Source organism: Molothrus aeneus, chromosome 6 (assembly GCF_037042795.1).
Source record: "Molothrus aeneus isolate 106 chromosome 6, BPBGC_Maene_1.0, whole genome shotgun sequence".
Taxonomy (NCBI): Eukaryota; Metazoa; Chordata; class Aves; order Passeriformes; family Icteridae; genus Molothrus; species Molothrus aeneus.
In genome coordinates this window covers 11296111-11317150 of record NC_089651.1, presented here as the reverse complement: position 1 = coordinate 11317150, position 21040 = coordinate 11296111, and the positions used below count along the sequence as shown (strand labels likewise).

Here is a 21040-nt window from a genome sequence, read left to right as displayed (position 1 = left end):
TTGTAATTTTGGTCAGTTTTGTTCTAAAAAATATTTGCTTGCAAGATGTGTGTTTGTTTTGTGCTTGGAATGGCTGCCAGCTGATTTGGCACTCTTGTGTCACAGGGGTTATCTACTTGAAAAATATGATAACCCAGTATTGGCCGGACCGTGAAAGTGCTCCTGGGGAGATCCCACCTTACTCCATCCCAGAAGAGGACAGACACTGCATCCGTGAGAACATTGTAGAAGCCATCATCCACTCTCCTGAGCTGATCAGGTGCACACTTTCAGCCTCTGTGTCAATTGCCTGTGGATTCTGACTCTTGGGTTTCTTTCTTTTTATATTTTTCCCCCAGCCAAGATCACCCACGTGCGAAGCATCATTGTCACACACTGTGTATCCTAAACATAGAATTAATCTAGATGGAAAAACAATTTTCAGCTTGTGTAACATTGTAGAAATTTGTAGAATATTAAGCAGAAACTAAACCTAAACCTTGTAAACAAAAAGGAAGTCTAAGTATGGACAGTATTTGCTGCTTCAACACTACAAGAATGTTATTAAAATACTAGTAGTACCTTTTTTGATTGTTGTGCCTTTGATTTCCAGAGTGCAGCTTACTACTTGCATTCACCACATTATCAAGTATGATTATCCAAGTCGCTGGACTGCAGTTGTGGAGAAAATTGGATTTTATCTTCAGTCTGACAATAGTGCTTGTTGGCTTGGAATTCTTCTCTGTCTTTATCAACTTGTGAAAAACTATGAGTAAGTTCTTTCTCCATGTAAACCAGCAAAATCAATGCATTGGTGTCTATTTTTTGTACTCTATGTATATTGTAACCATGTAGAATTGTTTATGGGACTGCACAAAGGTATGGAAATGTAATATTAGAAAGTATTCTTGGCTACTTGCTGTGCAAGTGCTGGCTCATGTATCTTCTCAACTAAAAATGACAAAAACTGCCTTCATTAAAAGTTTGAATTCAGAAAAAAAGGATGTTTTAAAACCTTAGTGTGGTAGTTGTTTTTATGGATTGATAGCAGTAAGGAAGTCTGCTCAAAATCACGACTTTTGCAGGAATTTATTATTTAAATCAGGTTTAAACTTTTAAACAATTGGTACTCTAGTACTTGGTGACAGTAACCATAGAAAGGTTTCAAAGTGTGAAATCTGGAATGTTGGGAGCTCAGAATTGGTTAACTGACTTTGGTATGGTCACTTGGGTGATCAGAGAAAAGGACAATCCTGGAGTTGGGGAATTGTAGCAGGAACTGATGGAATCCACAACTTACTCTTTCAAAGCATTGGAATGCATAACATTTCTGTTTCAGGTTCTTGGTTTAAAATGTTGCATGGAAAAATTTCCATCTAATTTAATGATTTTTACATCAGTCAGTGTAAAACAGTGAATGCCAGTTTCTCAAAAATACTTTTACAGGAATGCCATAAAAATCTTTGTAATCCCAAGTGGGAGTTTTCTTAGTGGCTGGAAATCCTAAGTCCTGCTAGGAAAGGAAAACAAAAAATTTCTCACTTGATTTTCAGCTTAAAGATCTTTAACCAAATATCCCAGCAGATCTGGGAGCTGTAAATGAAGAAATGAATTCTGATGATAGAAATAAATGCATGTTTAGGGATCTGAGTGCAGTCTCTCTATGTGATAAGTGTGTCTGTAGTCTCAGCTGATCAAACACTTCAGCTGAGGCCAGGAGCTGCTCCTGCTAGCTCAGCTTTCTGGTGGAGTCAGCAAGGGTGAGTTTCATGTCACCAATCATGTAGGAATGTGCACATTTCAGTGTTTCAGTCAGTTTAGTGGGATGCAAATCTGTGTGATGTTATTACTTTGATCAAATTTTTACTGCCTGAGATGTAGGAATATTTAAGTTTTGATTTTTTTTCCCTTAACGTAGGACATAAATATCTTGGAGTTTTTCACTTTTTTCCCTTTCAATTCAACCAGCAAGATCAAATGGCTGCTTTTTGCATAGTAATTTTTTTCTAGTATTTTTCATTTTTCTTGTGAAAATTAGAAGCAGGATTTTTCTGAGCAACATTTTATTTTAATGTTTGGGTTTCTGGTTCAGAAAATGCATGAAGACTGTATTATTGAACAGGACTTTAGAGCTCAGTATTTTGTAGTAATTCTTACAGAACATGCCATCTGGCAGCAGACTGAGTAGTTATTTTTTGGTTATATTTTGAAAATTTCCACTGTTCAGGAAGCTGAGTATTGATATTTAATATTAGTGAAAAGTCCACAAAAATGTGTTTGAAAAACAAACCAAACCAAAGCTCAATCCTGTAACCCAGAAATCTCCCACGGGACTCCAAGAATCTGACAAGTGTTGATTGCTGAATCAAGAAACAAATGTGTAATCACAAAATGATATTTTACCTTGTTATTGTCATCACCAGTATAGAAAAGATCCTGCTCTGCTGTGATAAATCTTGAATCAGTTGGGAGTTTCTTGTGTATAAATTAAAATCTGGGGCAGAGATTTCAAAATGTGGCTTTGTTTCCTTTCAGGAATGTAGAAGTGTTGGAGAAAGGAAGTGGAGCCTTGTTTTCAGCATGGGCAAGCTTGGTGGGCTGTCCCTAGCATAGAAGGTCTGAGGTTTTACTTGAAGGGTGGTTGCCTGCTCAGAGTCTGCCCCACAGCCTAGAATCCCACCCTCTCTATCAGATTATTGCCTTTGGGCAAATTAAATGGTGAGATGTGAGAGCCATCAGTGCCAGGCTGTGAGAGGCTCCTCAGTTTGCTTTATCCAGTGTCAGTGAAGCAATGTAGCTTCTGCAAATATTTTGAGAAACTGTGCACTCTGATTAATGTATTTCTTATCTGTAACGCCATCTGGCTATGGCTTTATTTCCAATTCTGTCACAGGAACTGGCTGGGGGTTCTTTTTAAGTGACAGGTTGTTATGAGCTGTCATATAACCTCCTTGTGCCTACACTGGGGCAAGGTGAGCTGTTCCAATTCAAAGCCACCTGAAACAACTACAAAACTGGTTTTGTTCTTCTCTAAAGGTACAAGAAACCAGAGGAGCGGAGTCCCTTGATAGCTGCAATGCAACATTTTCTGCCAGTCCTGAAGGACAGCTTCATTCAGCTCCTGAATGATCCTTCAGACCAATCTGTCCTCATCCAGAAACAGATCTTCAAAATATTTTATGCCCTTGTCCAGGTAAAAAAAACATTGTATATACTTGAACAATAATTTAAAGCATTATGCTTTTCCTTAAAATAGTGAATGACAGAAATATTGCAGTATTAGATTACATCTGAATCATTTTCCCTACTACTCAGCTCCATGAATCACAAGTTTCTGATTGTCTTGTGCTTTTACTTTTGAGCAGTGCTATTCTTGTTGGCATTAGATAAAAGTTACACTTGCCATCCTCTAAGGTAGGGTGTTTGCTGAAAACCAGTTAGAAAATGAGTTTTCTAAGGACAGATTGTGGAGGCCAGCCTACAGAGAACTACCAGTGTAAATATAGCAGTTTGGAATGGAATTGCTGTTAAATGCTTCAGAAAGTAGAGTAACATCCATTTAAGTGGCATTTTAGCATTGCATAAGTGAATTAGAGCAAAGACCTCTAGCACCTTTGAGGATATTTAGGATATAGGTTAGATGATGTTGAGTTCTTTAGCCTGGTTTTTCAGGTAAATTTCTATTTTTGTGGTGTAGGGAAAGATTTAAAAGCTAAAATTTAAACTGTAAAAGTAACATAAATTTATTATAAAGCAGTTAAAAAATAATTTCTTCTTTGTGTTTTTTTTTTTTAACCAGTACACATTACCTTTGGAGTTGATAAATCAGCAAAACCTGGCTGAGTGGATAGAAATCCTGAAGACTGTTGTTGATAGGGATGTACCAGCTGTAAGTGGCTTTTGGCTATTTATGTCTTTAAGTTTAAGTATTTTTCATTCACTAGACTGTTATTTCTGCATTCTTTTTTCTCTACAGATGCCAAGAAAAGAATAAATAAAAAAGATTAGGCTATATGGGGAGTTTCAAACAGACTAAACAAATTTTAAAAATATGTAGCTTGTATGCAAGTTCTATTCTTAAATTATAGCGAAACTTATTTTGGCTTCTTGTTTCAAAAATTTATTGATCATTTAGGCATATTTTCATGGGATTTATTTTTAGATATGCTCTGCTTCATACTTCTATTAAACTAGAAGTTCAAATGTCAGGTTAAAAGCAAGATATACTGTGTAGTTGTTCTAATTACATATAATTTGACCTCTTTGTGAATAATTCGTAAATAATGTCTTTTTTTTTTTCCTAAAGGAAACCCTTCAGGTTGATGAAGATGATAGACCTGAGTTGCCTTGGTGGAAATGCAAGAAGTGGGCTTTGCATATCTTAGCTAGGCTCTTTGAGAGGTATTTTCTCTTCCATTATTATTTTTAAAAAACCTCTAAGCAAACATTCAAGTCAGTAATATTGCTGCAGCCTTTAGTTTACATACTTGCTTCTAATTCTAGGTATGGAAGCCCTGGGAATGTTTCCAAGGAGTACAATGAGTTTGCTGAAGTTTTTTTGAAGGCCTTCGCTGTTGGTGTTCAGCAAGTAAGAAACACTGAGTGTGGGGGGAGTGCTAGGATAAGTTTAGAGTTAGTACTGATTGCTTATTTCATTATTTGCTGAAAAGGCTTCTTGCTCCTATTCACAGGTTTTTTTTCAAGCACATTGGTGTGGAAACCAGTGGTGTCTGTGGGCTAAAAAAAATTTGCCACATATCACAATCCACTTTGCACTTACAAGCCCTTAGATGAGCTTCAGACAAATGCTACCAATTTTTTTCCTTTCTGAAAGAGATGGGTATATGGTGGTTTAGTTGACCTTCAGAACTATCTTTTATCTCTGATACAGGTTATTTTTACTTAAAGTCTGTAAATGCTAAATTTTCAGCCTTCTGCAAAAGCCTGATCAAGCAGAGGCTCTCTTATAGACAGGTAATTCTGATGTTCCCTTTCCACACATCTCCCTGTTTTGGGGGTGCCACTTGTGCTGTGTTTTACAATCTGCTGTATGCAAATAATATTTGGATTAATTAAAAACTTCAGGTATGTGTTTATAAAATTATCTCCTATTTGTTTCATAAATACCTTTATTTTAAGGTGATTAAAATATAAATATATATAAAATATAGAATAGGCTATTGATTTATGAAAATCTCACAGTGCAGAATGTTTTCTTCAAAGCCTTTGAGTCAGTTCTTGGTTCAGTTTCAGTTCTCTTAATTTCTAATGAAATTATAATGAATTACAGGACTTTTAAAGAGGAAATGTAGAGAAAGTGTCTCATAAATCCATGCATTTTGAAGGTTGGCCAAAGTATGGAAAGCATTTTTCACATGGAGTGTGAGGCAATATATCCCAACCTTCTGCTCAGGGAAGTGGTGTCAGCTTTGCTTCCTGAGGTGCTCACCTGTCACCTCTAGGTGACATTACACAGATAATTATTGCATGTTCTTTAAGGCCTTACTGGTTGCTTTGCACTTCCAAGATAAAATCAAGTTCTGACAAAGGGCTATGGCCAGTAGTCTTTGAAAAGATAATTTTAAAAGTTTGACAAAATGCTCGTTTTTGTTTACATTCCCTTTGAATCAATTTTGATCCTTATTGTTATTGCAGCTAGAAAGCTCCTAAGAATTCAGATATTTGAAGAAAACTGCTAAAAATCAATATTTGGCAGGCTTAGTTTGTTCCTAAACAATAATGTAACTTGTTTATGAAGACAGACTATGTTAAGGTCCTGCCCTCCATTTTTCTGCAGGAGATAGCTCTTGGGCCTCTGCTCAGGACATGGAATCTGCCAAACAAATGTTGTGGAAGATTTTTGAGCAGGATATATTTCTTCACAGAAATTGTAAATCTTTGAATTACTGAACAATATAAATTTGGATAATGTTTCATGGAGTTCTCTTTATTCTCCCAAGTGTTTGCACCCTTTTAATAAAGGAGTAATAAATAAATATAAGCCATAAAACTACAGGTGGTTCAAGTATAAACTTGAAATATATTGCTAATATTATTGTCATAATTACTTCTCATTGATTAGCCCCCTCAAAAAAAAAAAAATCCTGTACATTCAGCATTCACTTTAGCTAAACTTTCTTAGTTTGTCCAAACCAGGCTGAGCTGCCTAACTGGAATACCCTGAATTTATCCCTTCTGTTAGCAGCTGTTTTGCTCAAGACACTTCTCAGGAGCCAGAACTAAGCCCTGGTTGGACACTGCTGCCTTGTAGTTCCTTGGCACTGTTACAGAATTTTACTTTATTTGCCCCAGACTGTCCATGATGTTTTTCCTCACTGCAGTTCTTAAAAATGTTCTTAATTTTTTAATATCTTTACCTACTACATCTCAATAGTGAAAATACATGCATCTTCTTGGATAGTCCTAAAAAACCCTGCAAGTTTGATCTTTTGCTCTCTTCTTTTCCATCCTAACTCAATGCCTAATGCCACAAAACCTTGTACTCGGGTGTTGGTACCAAGTAATTTCTCTGTAAATCCTGAAGGTTTTTAAACACGAGCAGTTCAAACTTTGGGAAGTGATAAAGAATCTAGAGCATAAAACTGTTTGTGAATATTTTGATGAATGAGTGTATCCTCCTTAAACTGAAGTACAAAGCAATTCCTTTGGGAAAAACGCTTCTTCAGTCTTTGTGTAATCAATGGTATCAATAGCATTCATTTTCAAAATAATGAATCTTGTTTTCCCTAGATTTTTATTTTGGTAGTATTACAGATTGATCAATATCTTTCCAGCTCCTTTGGGTTGGGATTTTTTAAAAAATGCTTCTTTTGTGTGAAGACTGAAATGAAATCCTGGCAATGGAATTTGCCATTTCTCTCCAGTTAGTCATGCTGCTTCTGAAGATGCAGTGTTTCTACTGACCTGGATTGGGCTACAGGGAATTCCCTTTGCATTACCCGTGCAAACCTCTCCTGTGAGCTGGAATTTAATTACTAGTCATGGTCCCATGTCCTTTTCATGACCTTATTTGTGGAGAGCCATGGACTTGAACACAGGTGGATCCCTGTGAAGGAGTTCTGGATGCCACTGCAGAAGAGTTTAGGCCAAAAAGCCAAACCAAGGGAGTGACTGGCTCCTGGATCACTCCACACACACATATTGCTCACAGCTCTGTGGGGCAGCAGAGGCACAGATCAGACTGTGAGTGTAGAGTGTTCTGATCCAGTTGCTGGGTGGGAATTTCTACCCCCAAAGAGTGAAGATGGAAAAATAAACCTCAGAGGCAGAGGGCAAAGCCCCCTGGGGTGTGTTGGTGGTGAATTAGCACGTATGGTTTGTGTTATTAAAGGATGGTATTTTTAAAAGATGTGCAAGCAACCAGTATGAGCTGCAAATTGTCTTATAAAGTTAACAATGACATTTGGTAGAAGGCTTAGTCAGTACCCATTTTAGCCTAATGAATAAATGGGGGTTTTGTTCAGTTTTGAGGGGTTCTTATGTAGGCTTGTGAGGGAGGGTAGAACTGTGGTGAAAATGGGCTGTGCTCAGTATAAGACACTGATGAGATCTGATTTCTCTAGGTGTTGCTGAAGGTGCTGTATCAATACAAGGAAAAGCAGTACATGGCTCCTAGAGTTCTGCAGCAAACACTAAATTACATCAATCAAGGAGTGTCTCATGCAGTCACCTGGAGGAATCTGAAACCTCATATTCAAGTAAGCCATTTTTGGGGTTTAATACTTAGATGACTCAGGAGTACATTAGTCAGTCTACTGTAGAGTGTTTCCAGCCTTGCTACAATTCACATTTTAGGCACTTCTCTTATAAATTGCTGGTGGAAAGAGTTTAAGCCAGTTTAATGAAGGTTACCTTGAAACATGAGCACAGCCACTAATTTATTGCTGTCTCTCCTTTGTGCTTTAATTTATTGAAGATTACAGTCTAACACAGCATATTTGGAGATGGTGTTAGCTGCTGAATTTATGGCATTAAATCATTTCCAGATTCCATTATCCAAAGCCAGTCTAGTATCTTGTGTGGTATTGTAACTCTGCCTAAACACAAAAGATGTGCTTCTTTGTAAAGTGCCACATAAATCCACTCTAAATCCAAATAGTTTTAGAATGTTACCCGACAGCATGGAGAAAATCTATAAAATACAGGACAGAATACAGAGATTGATTTAGTAGTGCTAACCTGCTTTCAATCTCTTTCTATCCCAGGGAATCATCCAAGATGTTATTTTCCCATTGATGTGCTATACAGATGCTGATGAAGAGCTTTGGCAAGAAGATCCATATGAATATATCCGCATGAAATTTGGTGAGCCTTTGAAATCTACTCAGGTTAAAAAATTATTTCATGCAAAGGATGGGATTTTATGGAGTGTTTTTGTGAAAACAGGTGGATTTAATCTTAAAAAAAAAAAAAAGAAAAATGAGAGAAACACAGTATATTAACCAAATAGAAGTTGGACATATTGGTGGAAAGGAGAGAGGATACAGCAGTCAGCAGTGGCACAGGAGTTTGTGCATTTGTGAAAGTATTTCATTTGCAGTTACAAAGTTTTTGCAAGTCAAACAGTCCTGGTCTTGCTAGCAACAACTACATAAATTTAATGTCATTTAAAGGTTATGCCATAAACAGCTAATATTTCAGGCCCTGGATTTCTTATGGAATTTCACCCATGGCACAGTTCAGAGCAGATTTGCCCCAGTAGTAAATGACACATTATGGAGTAAGCCTGGCATTCCAGACTTGTCCCATTTCATCTCCTGTGCTCTGCTACTTTATGTTGGGGTTTACTCTTAGTCTGTGCAGTCCTCTGAGGCTGGGAACAAACAAAAATACTTCAGACTCCCTGAACAAATTCTTCCCTTCACTAGGAATGTTTATATTTATGTTTAGAACGAGGAATCTTGAGGGGTTTGGGAGTTTTTATCCCTCAGGTCAGAGCATACCTGTAAACAGTACAGGTATTGCACAAGGCTCTGATAATCCTCTTCTGCAGAGAAATGAGAAACAGAGCATTTTTTAACCCAATTAATTCTGTGTGCTGACCTGTAGAGCAAATAACATCCATGTCAAAACTTGACTGTTTTGTCTGCTTCTACTGTTGAAAAAGATTTATCTTAAAAATAAGAGACATAGAACTTCAAATTAGACATGTAGAGGCAGTCATCATGAAAACATAAAACATATGTATCCAACCACCTGCTACTCTTTAGTCTTGGAATATCTCTAGCAAGAAAGCATGATTAACCACACCTGAAGGCTGCTCTTTTTTTTTCATATTAAATACATTAGGATCATGAACTGTAGTAAAGGACTGGTATTTAAAACTATTACAATGTTATTTAACAGATGTATTTGAAGACTTCATTTCTCCAACAACTGCTGCTCAGACATTATTGTTTACATCGTGTAGTAAAAGAAAAGAGGTAAGTTGTTCAAGGATTATACTGAAATATCACCAGCTAAGTTCAGTTTATTTGCTGAAAGGGCTATTAATAAAATTTTTACTTTTCTGCTCTTATACTTGAAATTCCAAATTTATTTTACACTGGTCTATTTATGGTTTTTTGTATTTGCAAATTCCCCTAGGACCCATTCTTGACAGAATATTGTGTGTTTATAACAAAGACCTAAAACATTGCCCACATTCCAGACTTGGAGCAGGCTATTTATTTCATATTGTAGCATTTCAGAGCACAGAGAATGGTACCTGGGGTGATTGACTGGAATCCTTTGACTGACCTTACATGTAATCTAGGTCCTGCAGAAGACAATGGGCTTTTGTTATCAAATCCTTACGGAGCCAAATGCTGATCCTCGCAAGAAGGATGGTGCTTTACATATGATTGGTTCTTTGGCTGAAATTCTCCTAAAAGTAAGCAGAACAAATCCAGTGGTTCTTTTCATCCTTTTTTTTTTTTTGCCCCTCCTATGCTGTCTCTAACTTATAGTGCCTTAGAAGAAATGCAAATAGCTCTGTGTTCGCAAGTTTCTGAATTGCTGCCATTTTTTTTTAAACTGTTCAACTTAATTGTTTTGGGTTTAATGTCAGCTTAATTACTTAATTACCAAAGTTTTATAGGTCATGTTCAAGTTCAGTTATTAAGTTCCTTTAAGTTCTGTGCTTCTGGTGAGAATTACTACACCATTTCTGTGCTTCACTTAATTACATTCCCTTTTTTGTGGAAGAAAGGAAAAAAGTGCATCCAGTGAGAGGCTGTTTATTTAATGGACTGGTTTTTGTATCTAGAAGAGAGGAAATAAAATGAAATTTGAGATGTTGCTCAGTTAAAATAGTAGGAAAATAGATGCATGGCATAGACTTGTTTTTGGACCACAGATCTAAGCAGTTTCCCTGACCACTTTTACTTTTGGTGCCAATGTGCTGCCAACAGAAAGGTGTCTTTTGGGGTCAAAAAATGGCTGGGGAGAAAGGTGTCACTATTATGACTGAAAATTTTAAAAATCCATGTAGGATCCAAGTTTAATTACTAATATAGGAGATCATGGTTGCATAATTGACTTTAAAAAAGGGATAAGTGAAAAGTCTGAGGGTTTGTTACACTCTTCACACTTTATCATGTGTGACTTTTTTACTGGGATAGAAATACATTTTTATATGAAGTTTTAAACTGATGTGCTTCCCTTCATATTTTGACAGAAAAAGATCTATAAGGATCAGATGGAATATATGTTGCAGAATCATGTGTTCCCTCTCTTCAGCAGTGAGCTGGGTTACATGAGAGCTCGGGTAAGAAAGTGTGGCATTTACTGTGAGATACACTGTTCCAACTGAAGAATTCAGAAATCTGCAACTTCTTCCCTCTCAGAGATGTTCTCCTTTCTGCACCTTTTCCCTAATAAATTGTACACCTTTTCCAGGGATGGGTGCTAGTTGCTACATGTGATTACAGATAGCCCCTGTGTAGTTTTGGAATGGCTGCAGCGCTGTGTGCACAGTTTCCCATCTGTGTCTGGTGGTAGGGTCTGTGTGTGTTTTGCACATAGACTGTACTGCTCACACAAAACCTGTGGCCAAAGATGAACCTGAGATCATAGTACTGGTTTAGTGATGTCTGCAAGACAGCCTCCCACTGACCAGCCTCCACACTCTCAGACATCTTCATCACTGACAAGTCTTAGAGTATCTTTATTCATCAGGAGTTGCACCTCAGATTCAATGATTTGTGTTGGTTATGGGTATGCAAACAGTTGGTAATCCTCTTTGTGGCTTTTGCAGCCACAAATTTTTTCCATGTCTTTTTTTTTTTTTCAGGCTTGCTGGGTTCTTCATTATTTCTGTGAAGTCAAATTTAAAAGTGACCAGAATCTCCAGACAGCCTTAGAACTCACGAGAAGGTGTCTGATAGATGATAGGGAAATGCCTGTGAAAGTGGAAGCTGCAATAGCTCTTCAAGTTCTCATCAGTAATCAAGAGAAAGGTAGGAGCCTTTTCTTACAGCTACAGCAAGCTTTAATGGAATAGCTGTTAACTTTGTGATGTTCAGGCAGACTTGTTCTCTTCTGCCCTGATGTTAATTTCCCTCTTGCAATTGTAACTTAGAATTATTTACTCTAATTTTTCAGCTAGAAAAGTTAAGTTTTTTTAAATAAATTGCATTTTAACATTATAAGACATTATGATTATTAAGACGTGGTAAACAAGAGCTTCATGGTACAGTAAATCCAGTTTTATAGCACCTAATAATTGAATCAGAAATACAGTGGCAATATCTGTCTTGGCATATATTCATTCATGTTAAAATTTAAAGAAAAAGAAAAACTATCCTGGTCCAGGCAGGTTTTACTTGGCTTAGTATTCCTGAAGCTGGCATAAAAGCCACAAAGCAAACATAAACTATATATTTAATACTTAAGGTAATTTGACAAAGGTGTATATGTACCCATTCCCATTCAATTAACATTTGCATTGATCAGTAATCTTGCATTTTATTAATTCAGACCACAGTGCTCTGGTTCTCATACTTAAATTTCAATCTTCTTGTTACATATTATTAAAATTTGTTCTGAATGGTAGTATTGCTATAATGATTTATTCTACTTATGGTTTTGGTGTGTTAATGCTGAAGCAGTAAATAAAGTTATTTGAGATGTAGGTTCTTAAACTGATCTGTGGTTTTCTAAGAATGTTAATTCAAACATTCCACCTGTTTTACAGCTAAAGAATATATTACTCCCTTCATTAGACCTGTAATGCAAGCTTTGCTTCATATTATAAGAGAGACTGAAAATGATGATCTTACTAATGTGATTCAGAAGATGATCTGTGAATATAGTGAAGAAGTTACCCCAATTGCAGTAGAAATGACACAGCATTTGGTGAGACTTTACAGTGGCTTGGGAAGATCTTTAATATGGGCAAGATTGATATTTAAAATTGATAGTTGAGTATGACCATCAATTAATAGCTGTTGTTACTCCAGTCTTAAGTGCATTGATACAAGTAATTTTCTTCTACATTTAGACAGTGTTTCATCAGAAGTGGCTTCATAACTTAGACTGAGTAGAAATTTCTCTAAGAACAATTCTAGAAATGTTTGTGAAATCTTTGCATATTTTCTTCTGATAGTGGTAATAATGGAATTGGTAGCACATTTTAGGTAGTAGTCTCTAACATGTCACTTAAGTTGTCTGTTTTAAAATATTAAATTAAAGAGTAAATTTTAAATTAAAAGTTTGGTGTGAAAATAGAGTTGAATCTGCTGGAGAAATTCAGAGCTTGAATGGCCATATCTAGCAAATTGTATTAGTGGTTGCAAAAGCAGAGGTCAGTTCAGTGCTTCCCTATTAAAGGCCTTGGAGTTAAAATGGAATTGTTAGTGTGTCCTCTCTGGGAATGCCTGCCAAGTGTTCCAGTCTAGATCAGCTACTGAGGAAACCTTGTGTTAGAAGAACTTACCAAGGGAAAATGTATTCTTTTGCATGGGACATAATGTCATTTACATATTTTTATTCACGAGTAGATAAGGGTAAAGACAGCTCCAATGGTTTAACATCCAAATTTTATTATCCTGAGAAGAAATTCTGGAGCAGAGCAGTCACCTTCTATTATTTGTACACATTTTCTCAGCAGAAGTCCTTCTGAAATTGTGTAGAGTGCCAGACTTTCAAATTTAATGACATATTTATGGGTTGTTCTGCTATTACGTGCAGGCAATGACATTTAACCAGGTAATCCAGACTGGTCCAGATGAAGAGGGCAGTGATGACAAAGCAGTGACAGCAATGGGAATCTTGAATACTATCGATACACTTCTCAGTGTAGTTGAAGATCACAAGGAAGTAAGTAAAAATTACTTTACAGCTGATATGTATGGTGTAAGAACACTGTAAGTCCTTTATAGACCTAGCATTGTTACATGAAAAGCTGTCCTTTTGGCCAAAAAGATATTAAAACAGAAAATAGTGAAGTACTTACCATGCAGCCAAGTTGTAACAGAGTGGGTCACTTTTCTAATGCAACGCATGCAGTAATAGAGCATAAATGTTGCCACAGTATTTGCCATAAGAATCCAGCTTCTTGTTCAACCAGTAGAAGCAGGTGGAGCTCTGTCAGCTCAGCTGGGAACACACGTCGGATTTGATGAGGTCTGCCCTTCAAACAAAACACATAAAGCTTCACATAGCTGCAAACATTGACTCTGCTGACTGGGTTTGCTCTCTGGGACAGAATCAATGTGGGTAAATACAGCTCTTGTGGCTGTGCTCGGATATAGGGATTTTACCTGCCTCATCTGCCCTGGAGAATTTCCCTCTGGGATTAAAACTTCTGTCATTTGGTTTTGGTGTACTGAATGGAATCACTTCTGTCCAGAGTACAGCCAGTTCAAAAGATGCTACTTCTGATTAAAATCTTTCTTGACAAAGTCAGCTACAGGCTTTTAATAAATACATTATAGTTTTTTAATGACTAAAAAGTTCAGTAATAAGCTGTACAGCTCTGAAGGCTTCACTAAAGAAGCAGCATCAAATTCCCAAGGGAATTCCCAAGAATTCAGTGCTGCCACACCAAGGACCAGCTCAGTTGCTAGAGCTGCTTGTACTTGTTTTTGTCATCAAATCCTTGCCTTCTAAATTAACAGTCTGTGTAATGATATGCTAGTCCTGAGTAGCTCAGTTTGAAAATGTTGACTAGTAAACATTTGTATTTAGAGACATCTCCCAGAGGATGACCAGTGTTCCAAGAGATAAGGTATTTAGCAGGTTAGGTTCAAATCCTGTTCTGCATAGCTTAAACCAGAAACTCAGCCTTTACTTGTCCCTGTGCAAGGTGAGTGCCCTCAACAGGTTAATGACTGTGTTGTTAGCTATTTCATGGACTAATATATATACTAATTGGGAACAATGACTGAATCTGTAGGACCAGCATTTACACTGGTGGTCTCCATACCATGAACATCCTAAACTAGGTTTGGGAAGTGGTTTGGTATTTAGGATTTTTTTGGAGGGTTGTTTTTGGTTTTTTTTTGTTTTTTTTTTTTGTTTGTTTAATTTCTTTTCTGAGATAGGAAATACCTCCTGTGATTTCAATTTTTTACTCCATATATATATATATATTTGCTTACAGTGTTTTAATGGGACTGAGCTGGTGCAGAGGGTTAGTCAGGCTTTCCTTTTTAAAGGATTCTCTATAATGAGATTGTTCCAGTACTCAAAAACCACCTTATATTGAAAGCTATCTTGCAAATCCTTAGCTAAGTGCTGAACACAGCTGAGCTGTGCTGTTACACATTTAGTGCTCTAAAATGTGAGGCATTTCTAATAGTTCTTAAAAACTATATTGTATATATAGAAGCTGCTTTGACAAATTTTAAAATGTGTTTCATTTCAACTACAAAGTATTGAAAATAATCATTACCTGTTCTTTTTGATTTTATTTTATTTTTCAGATTACCCAGCAGCTGGAAGGGATCTGTTTGCAAGTAATTGGAACAGTTTTGCAGCAGCATGTATTAGGTATCTGTACTTCTGCTGGCTTACTTTTAGAAGTGCATGGCATTGGCATGCTATTTACCTAGATTCTGTTTGTTTTAGAGTTCTACGAGGAGATCTTTTCCTTGGCTCATAGTCTGACCTGCCAACAGGTTTCTGCACAAATGTGGCAGCTGCTTCCTCTTGTGTTTGAAGTCTTCCAGCAGGATGGTTTTGATTATTTTACTGGTAAGTAATATAAATAAATCAGGGAGCCAGAGGGTTTCATGGATGCCATTTCAGCCATACAATGAATTGCATCATGACTGAAATCTTAGGAAAACACCCAAGTGAGGTTACACTTGAAATATTTTTCTTTTGCTGTTGCTGCTACCAGACTTGTTTTGCTAAGGCACCTATGATTTGCAGGCAAGCATTAAGCAAGAACTGTCATTATTAATACACAGATTTCAACCTGATTTTAATAAGCACACAGATAATACCTAACTGTGATCATCCTTTTTAATACAGATATGATGCCTCTCTTGCATAATTACGTGACTGTTGATACAGATACACTTCTGTCAGACACAAAATATCTTGAAATGATCTACAGTATGTGCAAGAAGGTGAGTAGATTCCTGTGTGGTAACAAAACCTGCCATCTCTGAAGAAATAACCATGTTAAACTGGGTAGTTTTTCCCACAGCAGCTTTTGACTTCTGCTCTTTAAAGCATTTTGCTATCTAACATCCTCTAAGATTCCTGAAGTTACTAAGTTATTGCTGAGAAATTTAAAGAGATTGCATCAAAATTTCATGCTTTTGGCAGAAGGGAAAAAGAAATCCTACACAAGGAAAGCAGAATAAACAAAGCAGGTTTGGTACAATACACTTAGTGCATATGGGCATGCAAGACAGATTGCAAAAGGTAGGTGGATTCTTCCATCTGGGTTTTGTAGCCTCACCATGGCCAGGATACACGTGCTGCATGTGTGCTGAAGGTCTGACACCTATTAGCTGAAGAAGTGTGTAGGGATAAAAGGTAAAGGGACAGGAATAGGAAGTTGTTTTCCCAAGTTCGTGCTGCATCAGTGGTGAAAGCTGGGAGTAGAATGCAGTTGGTCTGACTCAGTCCAGGCACTTATGGGCAGGGTTTCTGTATTTTAATTTGTATTACTGGGCTTTCTTTGTGCAGTCAAATTCTAGAATATACAGCTTTCCAGAGTGTTAGCACCATGTGAGGATAGGAATACTTTTTTATAAGATCAGTGTTAATGCTTTACCATCTCTAATAGTAATATGTGGGGATTTCAGATTTCCACTCCTGGATATGGGGTGTAATGTCTATTTAAGAGCTTTGGTGAACTGTCAGCTGTGTTGCCCATGGTATTTCCTGAGTAATTCTTTTGAAGATGTTTAAATATTACAGTGAATAACTATTTTAGTATTTTATAAATACTAGTGAATAACTCTTGCCAGCCTTTGTTTGAAAACAAGTTGCAACCAGGCCAATTAGGATGTTTGTAATTTCTTGGAATCTTACATATAAAATTAGCCTGTCATGACTACTTAGTGATTGGTGTTAGCTGAGCACAGTGAATTTTTAACACAGGTTTTAGGTGTTGCATGGTCTTCCACTAGATAGCCCATTTTTGTAAATAAAACTTCTACAAAATTCAGTATGTTGATAGATCAGTAAAGTTTTTCTTTCATTTATGGAAATAATCCTTGGCAAAATGGCAGCTGATGCTTTTACTGTAACTGTGGTGGGCTCAGCATCCATAGAGTTCTTGAATATTTGTACATTTGGTTGGTTTTGCCCAGTTCCAGCAGTTTCCAGTCCCTGGTTGTCACACTGAGCCATTGCTGTAGATCTGGCTGCTTCACTGATGGCTGTTAATGCTGGCATTGTTAGAGGGGGTAAATTCATACCAGCTTTTCAAAGCAAAGGAATGTATAGAGAATACTCCTTGAGGGGATACACCACCAGTAATGGCTGTGTTTCAGGTCCTTACAGGAGTTGCTGGAGAGGATGCAGAATGTCATGCAGCAAAGCTGTTAGAAGTAATTATTCTTCAGTGTAAAGGGCGTGGCATTGATCAGGTTGGTAATGACTTTGATTGCTAAAACTAATACTTTTAAAATATTTATTGTGTAGTGTGAATTGATTATGTATTAAGATGAGTTTTTGTTATGAGCACTTCATGTGGTGCAGCTGATAATCCTGTCAGTGTTACTCACTGACAGCACTGCAGAGAGTTCCTGCATGCTTTGTCTCAGAATTTAGGACACTGCAAAACTGGCCTTTTTATGAGTCTGGAAGAGTGCCACCCGAGGAATCTTGGTTCTAAAAAGTCAATTAATTGCATTCTAAGTTAATTCTAGTGAATATTTAATGAAAATTATTCTGTCAACCTCATAGCTTTGAAATAATGAAGAATGGAAATGAAGTTCCTAGAATCCAAATCAATATAATAGAGGGACCAGGGACTTCTTTATGTACATATGGCAATTGGAATTTGAGAGATTAATAAGTTGATTTTTCTGGACTTTCTATATTTTCCAATTTTAATACACAATATTATAGAACCAGAAGTTACATTTGCTGTGCAGGATGTCACAAAATCCATGTGATTAAATATTTTCACATTTTCATTTCATCTTTGTATCTGGCTTCTGCTGGCAATTAAAAAATGACTTAATTTTATGCCATCTGTGTTTATGTGCCACACTGTTGAAGTACAGAACGACAAGTTTTATTTTTGATCACTGAGTGTGAATGTTCTCACTGTCCAGTGCATACCCTCGTTTGTGGAAGCTGCCTTGGAGAGACTGACCAGAGAAGTGAAAACCAGTGAGCTGCGAACCATGTGCCTCCAGGTTGCCATAGCTGCTTTGTATTACAATCCTCATTTACTATTAAACACATTGGAAAATCTTCGTTTCCCCAATAACGTGGAGCCTGTCACCAATCACTTCATAACTCAGTGGCTTAATGATGTGGACTGTTTCCTGGGGTAAGTGTTTGTACTTCTGGAGATGATTCTCTGTGATACACCTATGTATGACCTGCTTGGAAATCATGACAAAACTTCCAACTCTGCTACTCTTCTGTTTTGTAGACTCCATGACAGAAAGATGTGTGTCCTTGGCTTGTGTGCTCTTATTAATCTGGAGCAAATACCACAGGTTTTAAATCAAGTTGCTGGGCAGATCCTGCCAGCTTTTATCCTTTTATTTAATGGATTGAAAAGAGCATATGCCTGTCATGCAGAGCATGAAAATGACAGTGATGATGATGATGAAGCTGAAGAAGATGAGGAAACAGGTATGGAGATGAAACCTTTGATGTTATTTTGTATGTTTCATTTTTTTCTGATGGAGATAATGAGTTCCTTTGTGAAATTATTCTGAGTATCCTAATTCCAAAAATGAAGCACTGCAGTAGAACACTGGACATCTCTTGACAACTTTTAAGTAAATCTGTATGGTATATGTAGTGCAAAGTATATATTACTTTCCACTCTCTTAAAAACTGACTTCTTCCAGGGCAGAGTTAGAAGAGCTCCCCCCTTTCCAGCCTGCACAGTATTGTTACCACTTCCACTGCCTGTTTTACCTAATTAGCCACTTTGTAAAGAATTTGTTCTTGACATTTTCAAGATAAACTTTTTTTTGTTTATAATTAACTCAGATGAACTGGGGAGTGATGAAGATGACATTGATGAAGATGGTCAAGAATATCTTGAAATTCTAGCAAAACAGGCAGGTGAAGATGGAGATGATGAAGACTGGGAAGAAGATGATGCTGAAGAGACTGCTTTGGAAGGTTATTCCACAATTATTGATGATGAAGATAACCCTGTTGATGAATATCAAATATTTAAAACAATTTTTCAGAGTAAGTAACTGTATTTTTTTTCCTGGCCAACAAGTTACATTTCAGCTTTAGTGTACACTGTTGTTAACTAGAACCTGTTCAAAACTTCCAAACAGGCTTTCCAATATGGGCTTGAACCATTTATTTCTTTGGAAAGGAGATGCCATTGCTAAACTTCTCTAGCAGAGGGAGTTGCTTGAATGAATTTATAGTGGTAGGGAAGAGGTCAGAAGCTGTCCTAGTGTTTAAGTGTCTTGAATTATGTAACATAACAGAATATTACTCTGATTAAAATGGCAGTGAGTGAGTAAGGTTTGAGTTCTAGAACATTTTGATCAGCACTTTCCTTTTGCTTATGTTTTGTCTCTGCTGCAGCAATTCAGAACCGTAACCCTGTGTGGTACCAGGCTTTGACACAGGGCCTGAGCGAGGAGCAGAGGAAGCAGCTGCAGGACATCGCCACCCTGGCGGACCAGCGGCGGGCAGCACACGGTACTCACACCTTCATACAGCACTGCCTCCTGGGCCCTGCCCTGCCGGGGGGCTCAAGGAGCATGCAAACACAGTGAGGATGATGATGATGTGCTCAAGGAGCACGGCACAGAACAGGCCTTTCATTCAAGCCTGACAATGGCTCCATCAGAACAGGGTTGTTAGAAAGCTCTTAGAATTGCCAGCCTCCATGCACAAACTGGGTGGCAATACCACAGGTGAGAGGAGTGCTAGAAACACCTGGGGAGGTAGTCAAGGAAATAAAAGCATATTTTTCCTAATTTCTTATATTTGAAAATAATTTATTTGATTACCTGAAGATAGTTGAACTCCAGGTATGTTAACAAACACATCAAGTGGCTGATGAATGATTTCCTGAGATGTCACATAGTCCAGCTGGGATAGACAAGGATTCTGTGGGTAGGAGAATACTAAATTATGGAAGTAGTACCATCTGTAAAGCCACATCATTAAACCTATTAAATATTACATATAGTACAGATTTTTAAGTCTTTATTCAGTTTATATTTTTTTTCTTTTTTCCTAGGTTTTCACTTTGGAGCATAAGCCAATATATATAACACTCTTAAGACTGCATGTTGAGGGATCAGTCCAGCCTCATATCCTGTGTCTTAGTGAGCAGCAGTTGCTACAGATGTTTCAAAACAGAAATTTATAAAATTTTCAATAAAAATATTGGTAGTAAGAATATACCAGCCTCATATCATCTGTCTTAGTGAGCAGTTGCTAGAGATGTTTCAAAATAGAAATTCATAAATTTTTCAGTGAAAATATTGGTAGTAAGAATACACATTTAATAAGTGCTTTTTATGAGAGAACAGCCTAAATCGCCTCACAAAGCTTGTTTGGGTCCAGAATGATCCAGTTTTAATGATTATAAAATACAGTTTCACTGTGACTCCTATCAAGCAGTAGACATTTTTTGATGTAATTTTATACTACTGCATTTTATGGAGACAAAAGAGTTTGAGGTGTGTGTTTGTTTGTTTGTGGGTTTTGTACTGTTTTTTCAGAGAAGTTGTAAAGTTTAACTTAAGCAACCAGATCCCTACGAGAAATTCTTCCCTACTATCACAGAACACTGATACTACATTTAGGCTACTTACCACACATGAGGACATCCTGTTAAAAGGATTTGAAATACAGTTCTCCCTTATATTAATATAGCTTAGAAGAATTTCCATATGCTGAGAGATTTGTCTTCTGTGGAGCTGTGAGGGATTCTCCCCCCATGCTCCATTAGCCATGGCAACATCTTTGTGGCTTGTTTTCAAAGAAACAGAGCCAAAATGCACATTTGCCAGATAATATGAGCTGACCTGCATTCCCAGAGAGATTGCAACTGGTTCAATTTAGGAAAAAGCTCTGAGACCAATATAAGACATTAATAAGTTGTTGTTATCTTGGCCTGGGAATAATACAAGCCACCTTTTGCATTATCTAGATTGTAGTAAAGGTAGAACCTAAATTACCAACCTGATTTTCAGTTGTCCGTGTATTAGAGCTTGTAAAAAGCGGTTTACAGTAATCCCTGTCCTACAGCAGTGTTTGAAGGATGGTAAAACCAGACACCTTAACAATCACTGGTAGTTACAGTGATGGATATGTGCACCTCAGGTGTCTAAAGATCTAAGTTCTGGTTGAAAATGAAAAGTGATCAACTTGGTAGTTTTCTCTCAGAATTATGTTTTGTGGTCTAGTAACCTACAGTCCAAAT

General features: G+C 37.1%; 1 protein-coding gene and 1 non-coding gene across 2 annotated transcripts in view; both read left to right on the top strand.

Moving 5' to 3' along the window:
• The window catches only part of IPO7 (importin 7), a 34565-nt gene that overhangs the window by 10195 nt on the left and 3330 nt on the right, over positions 1-21040 (top strand). Inside the window, exons 3-24 of the mRNA XM_066551621.1 lie at positions 106-259; positions 593-751; positions 3016-3172; positions 3779-3868; positions 4286-4380; positions 4483-4567; positions 7563-7697; positions 8205-8304; positions 9346-9422; positions 9755-9871; positions 10658-10747; positions 11273-11438; positions 12176-12336; positions 13171-13299; positions 14907-14973; positions 15052-15177; positions 15460-15557; positions 16938-17033; positions 17727-17947; positions 18053-18258; positions 18625-18831; positions 19186-19302. Coding sequence (XP_066407718.1) covers positions 106-259; positions 593-751; positions 3016-3172; positions 3779-3868; positions 4286-4380; positions 4483-4567; positions 7563-7697; positions 8205-8304; positions 9346-9422; positions 9755-9871; positions 10658-10747; positions 11273-11438; positions 12176-12336; positions 13171-13299; positions 14907-14973; positions 15052-15177; positions 15460-15557; positions 16938-17033; positions 17727-17947; positions 18053-18258; positions 18625-18831; positions 19186-19302 — 2853 coding nt within the window. The remainder of the gene's footprint in view (positions 1-105; positions 260-592; positions 752-3015; positions 3173-3778; positions 3869-4285; positions 4381-4482; positions 4568-7562; positions 7698-8204; positions 8305-9345; positions 9423-9754; positions 9872-10657; positions 10748-11272; positions 11439-12175; positions 12337-13170; positions 13300-14906; positions 14974-15051; positions 15178-15459; positions 15558-16937; positions 17034-17726; positions 17948-18052; positions 18259-18624; positions 18832-19185; positions 19303-21040) is intronic.
• On the top strand, positions 10939-11119 carry LOC136558538 (small nucleolar RNA SNORA23). The gene has a single exon (XR_010783908.1). It is a non-coding gene; the product is annotated as a small nucleolar RNA SNORA23 (small nucleolar RNA).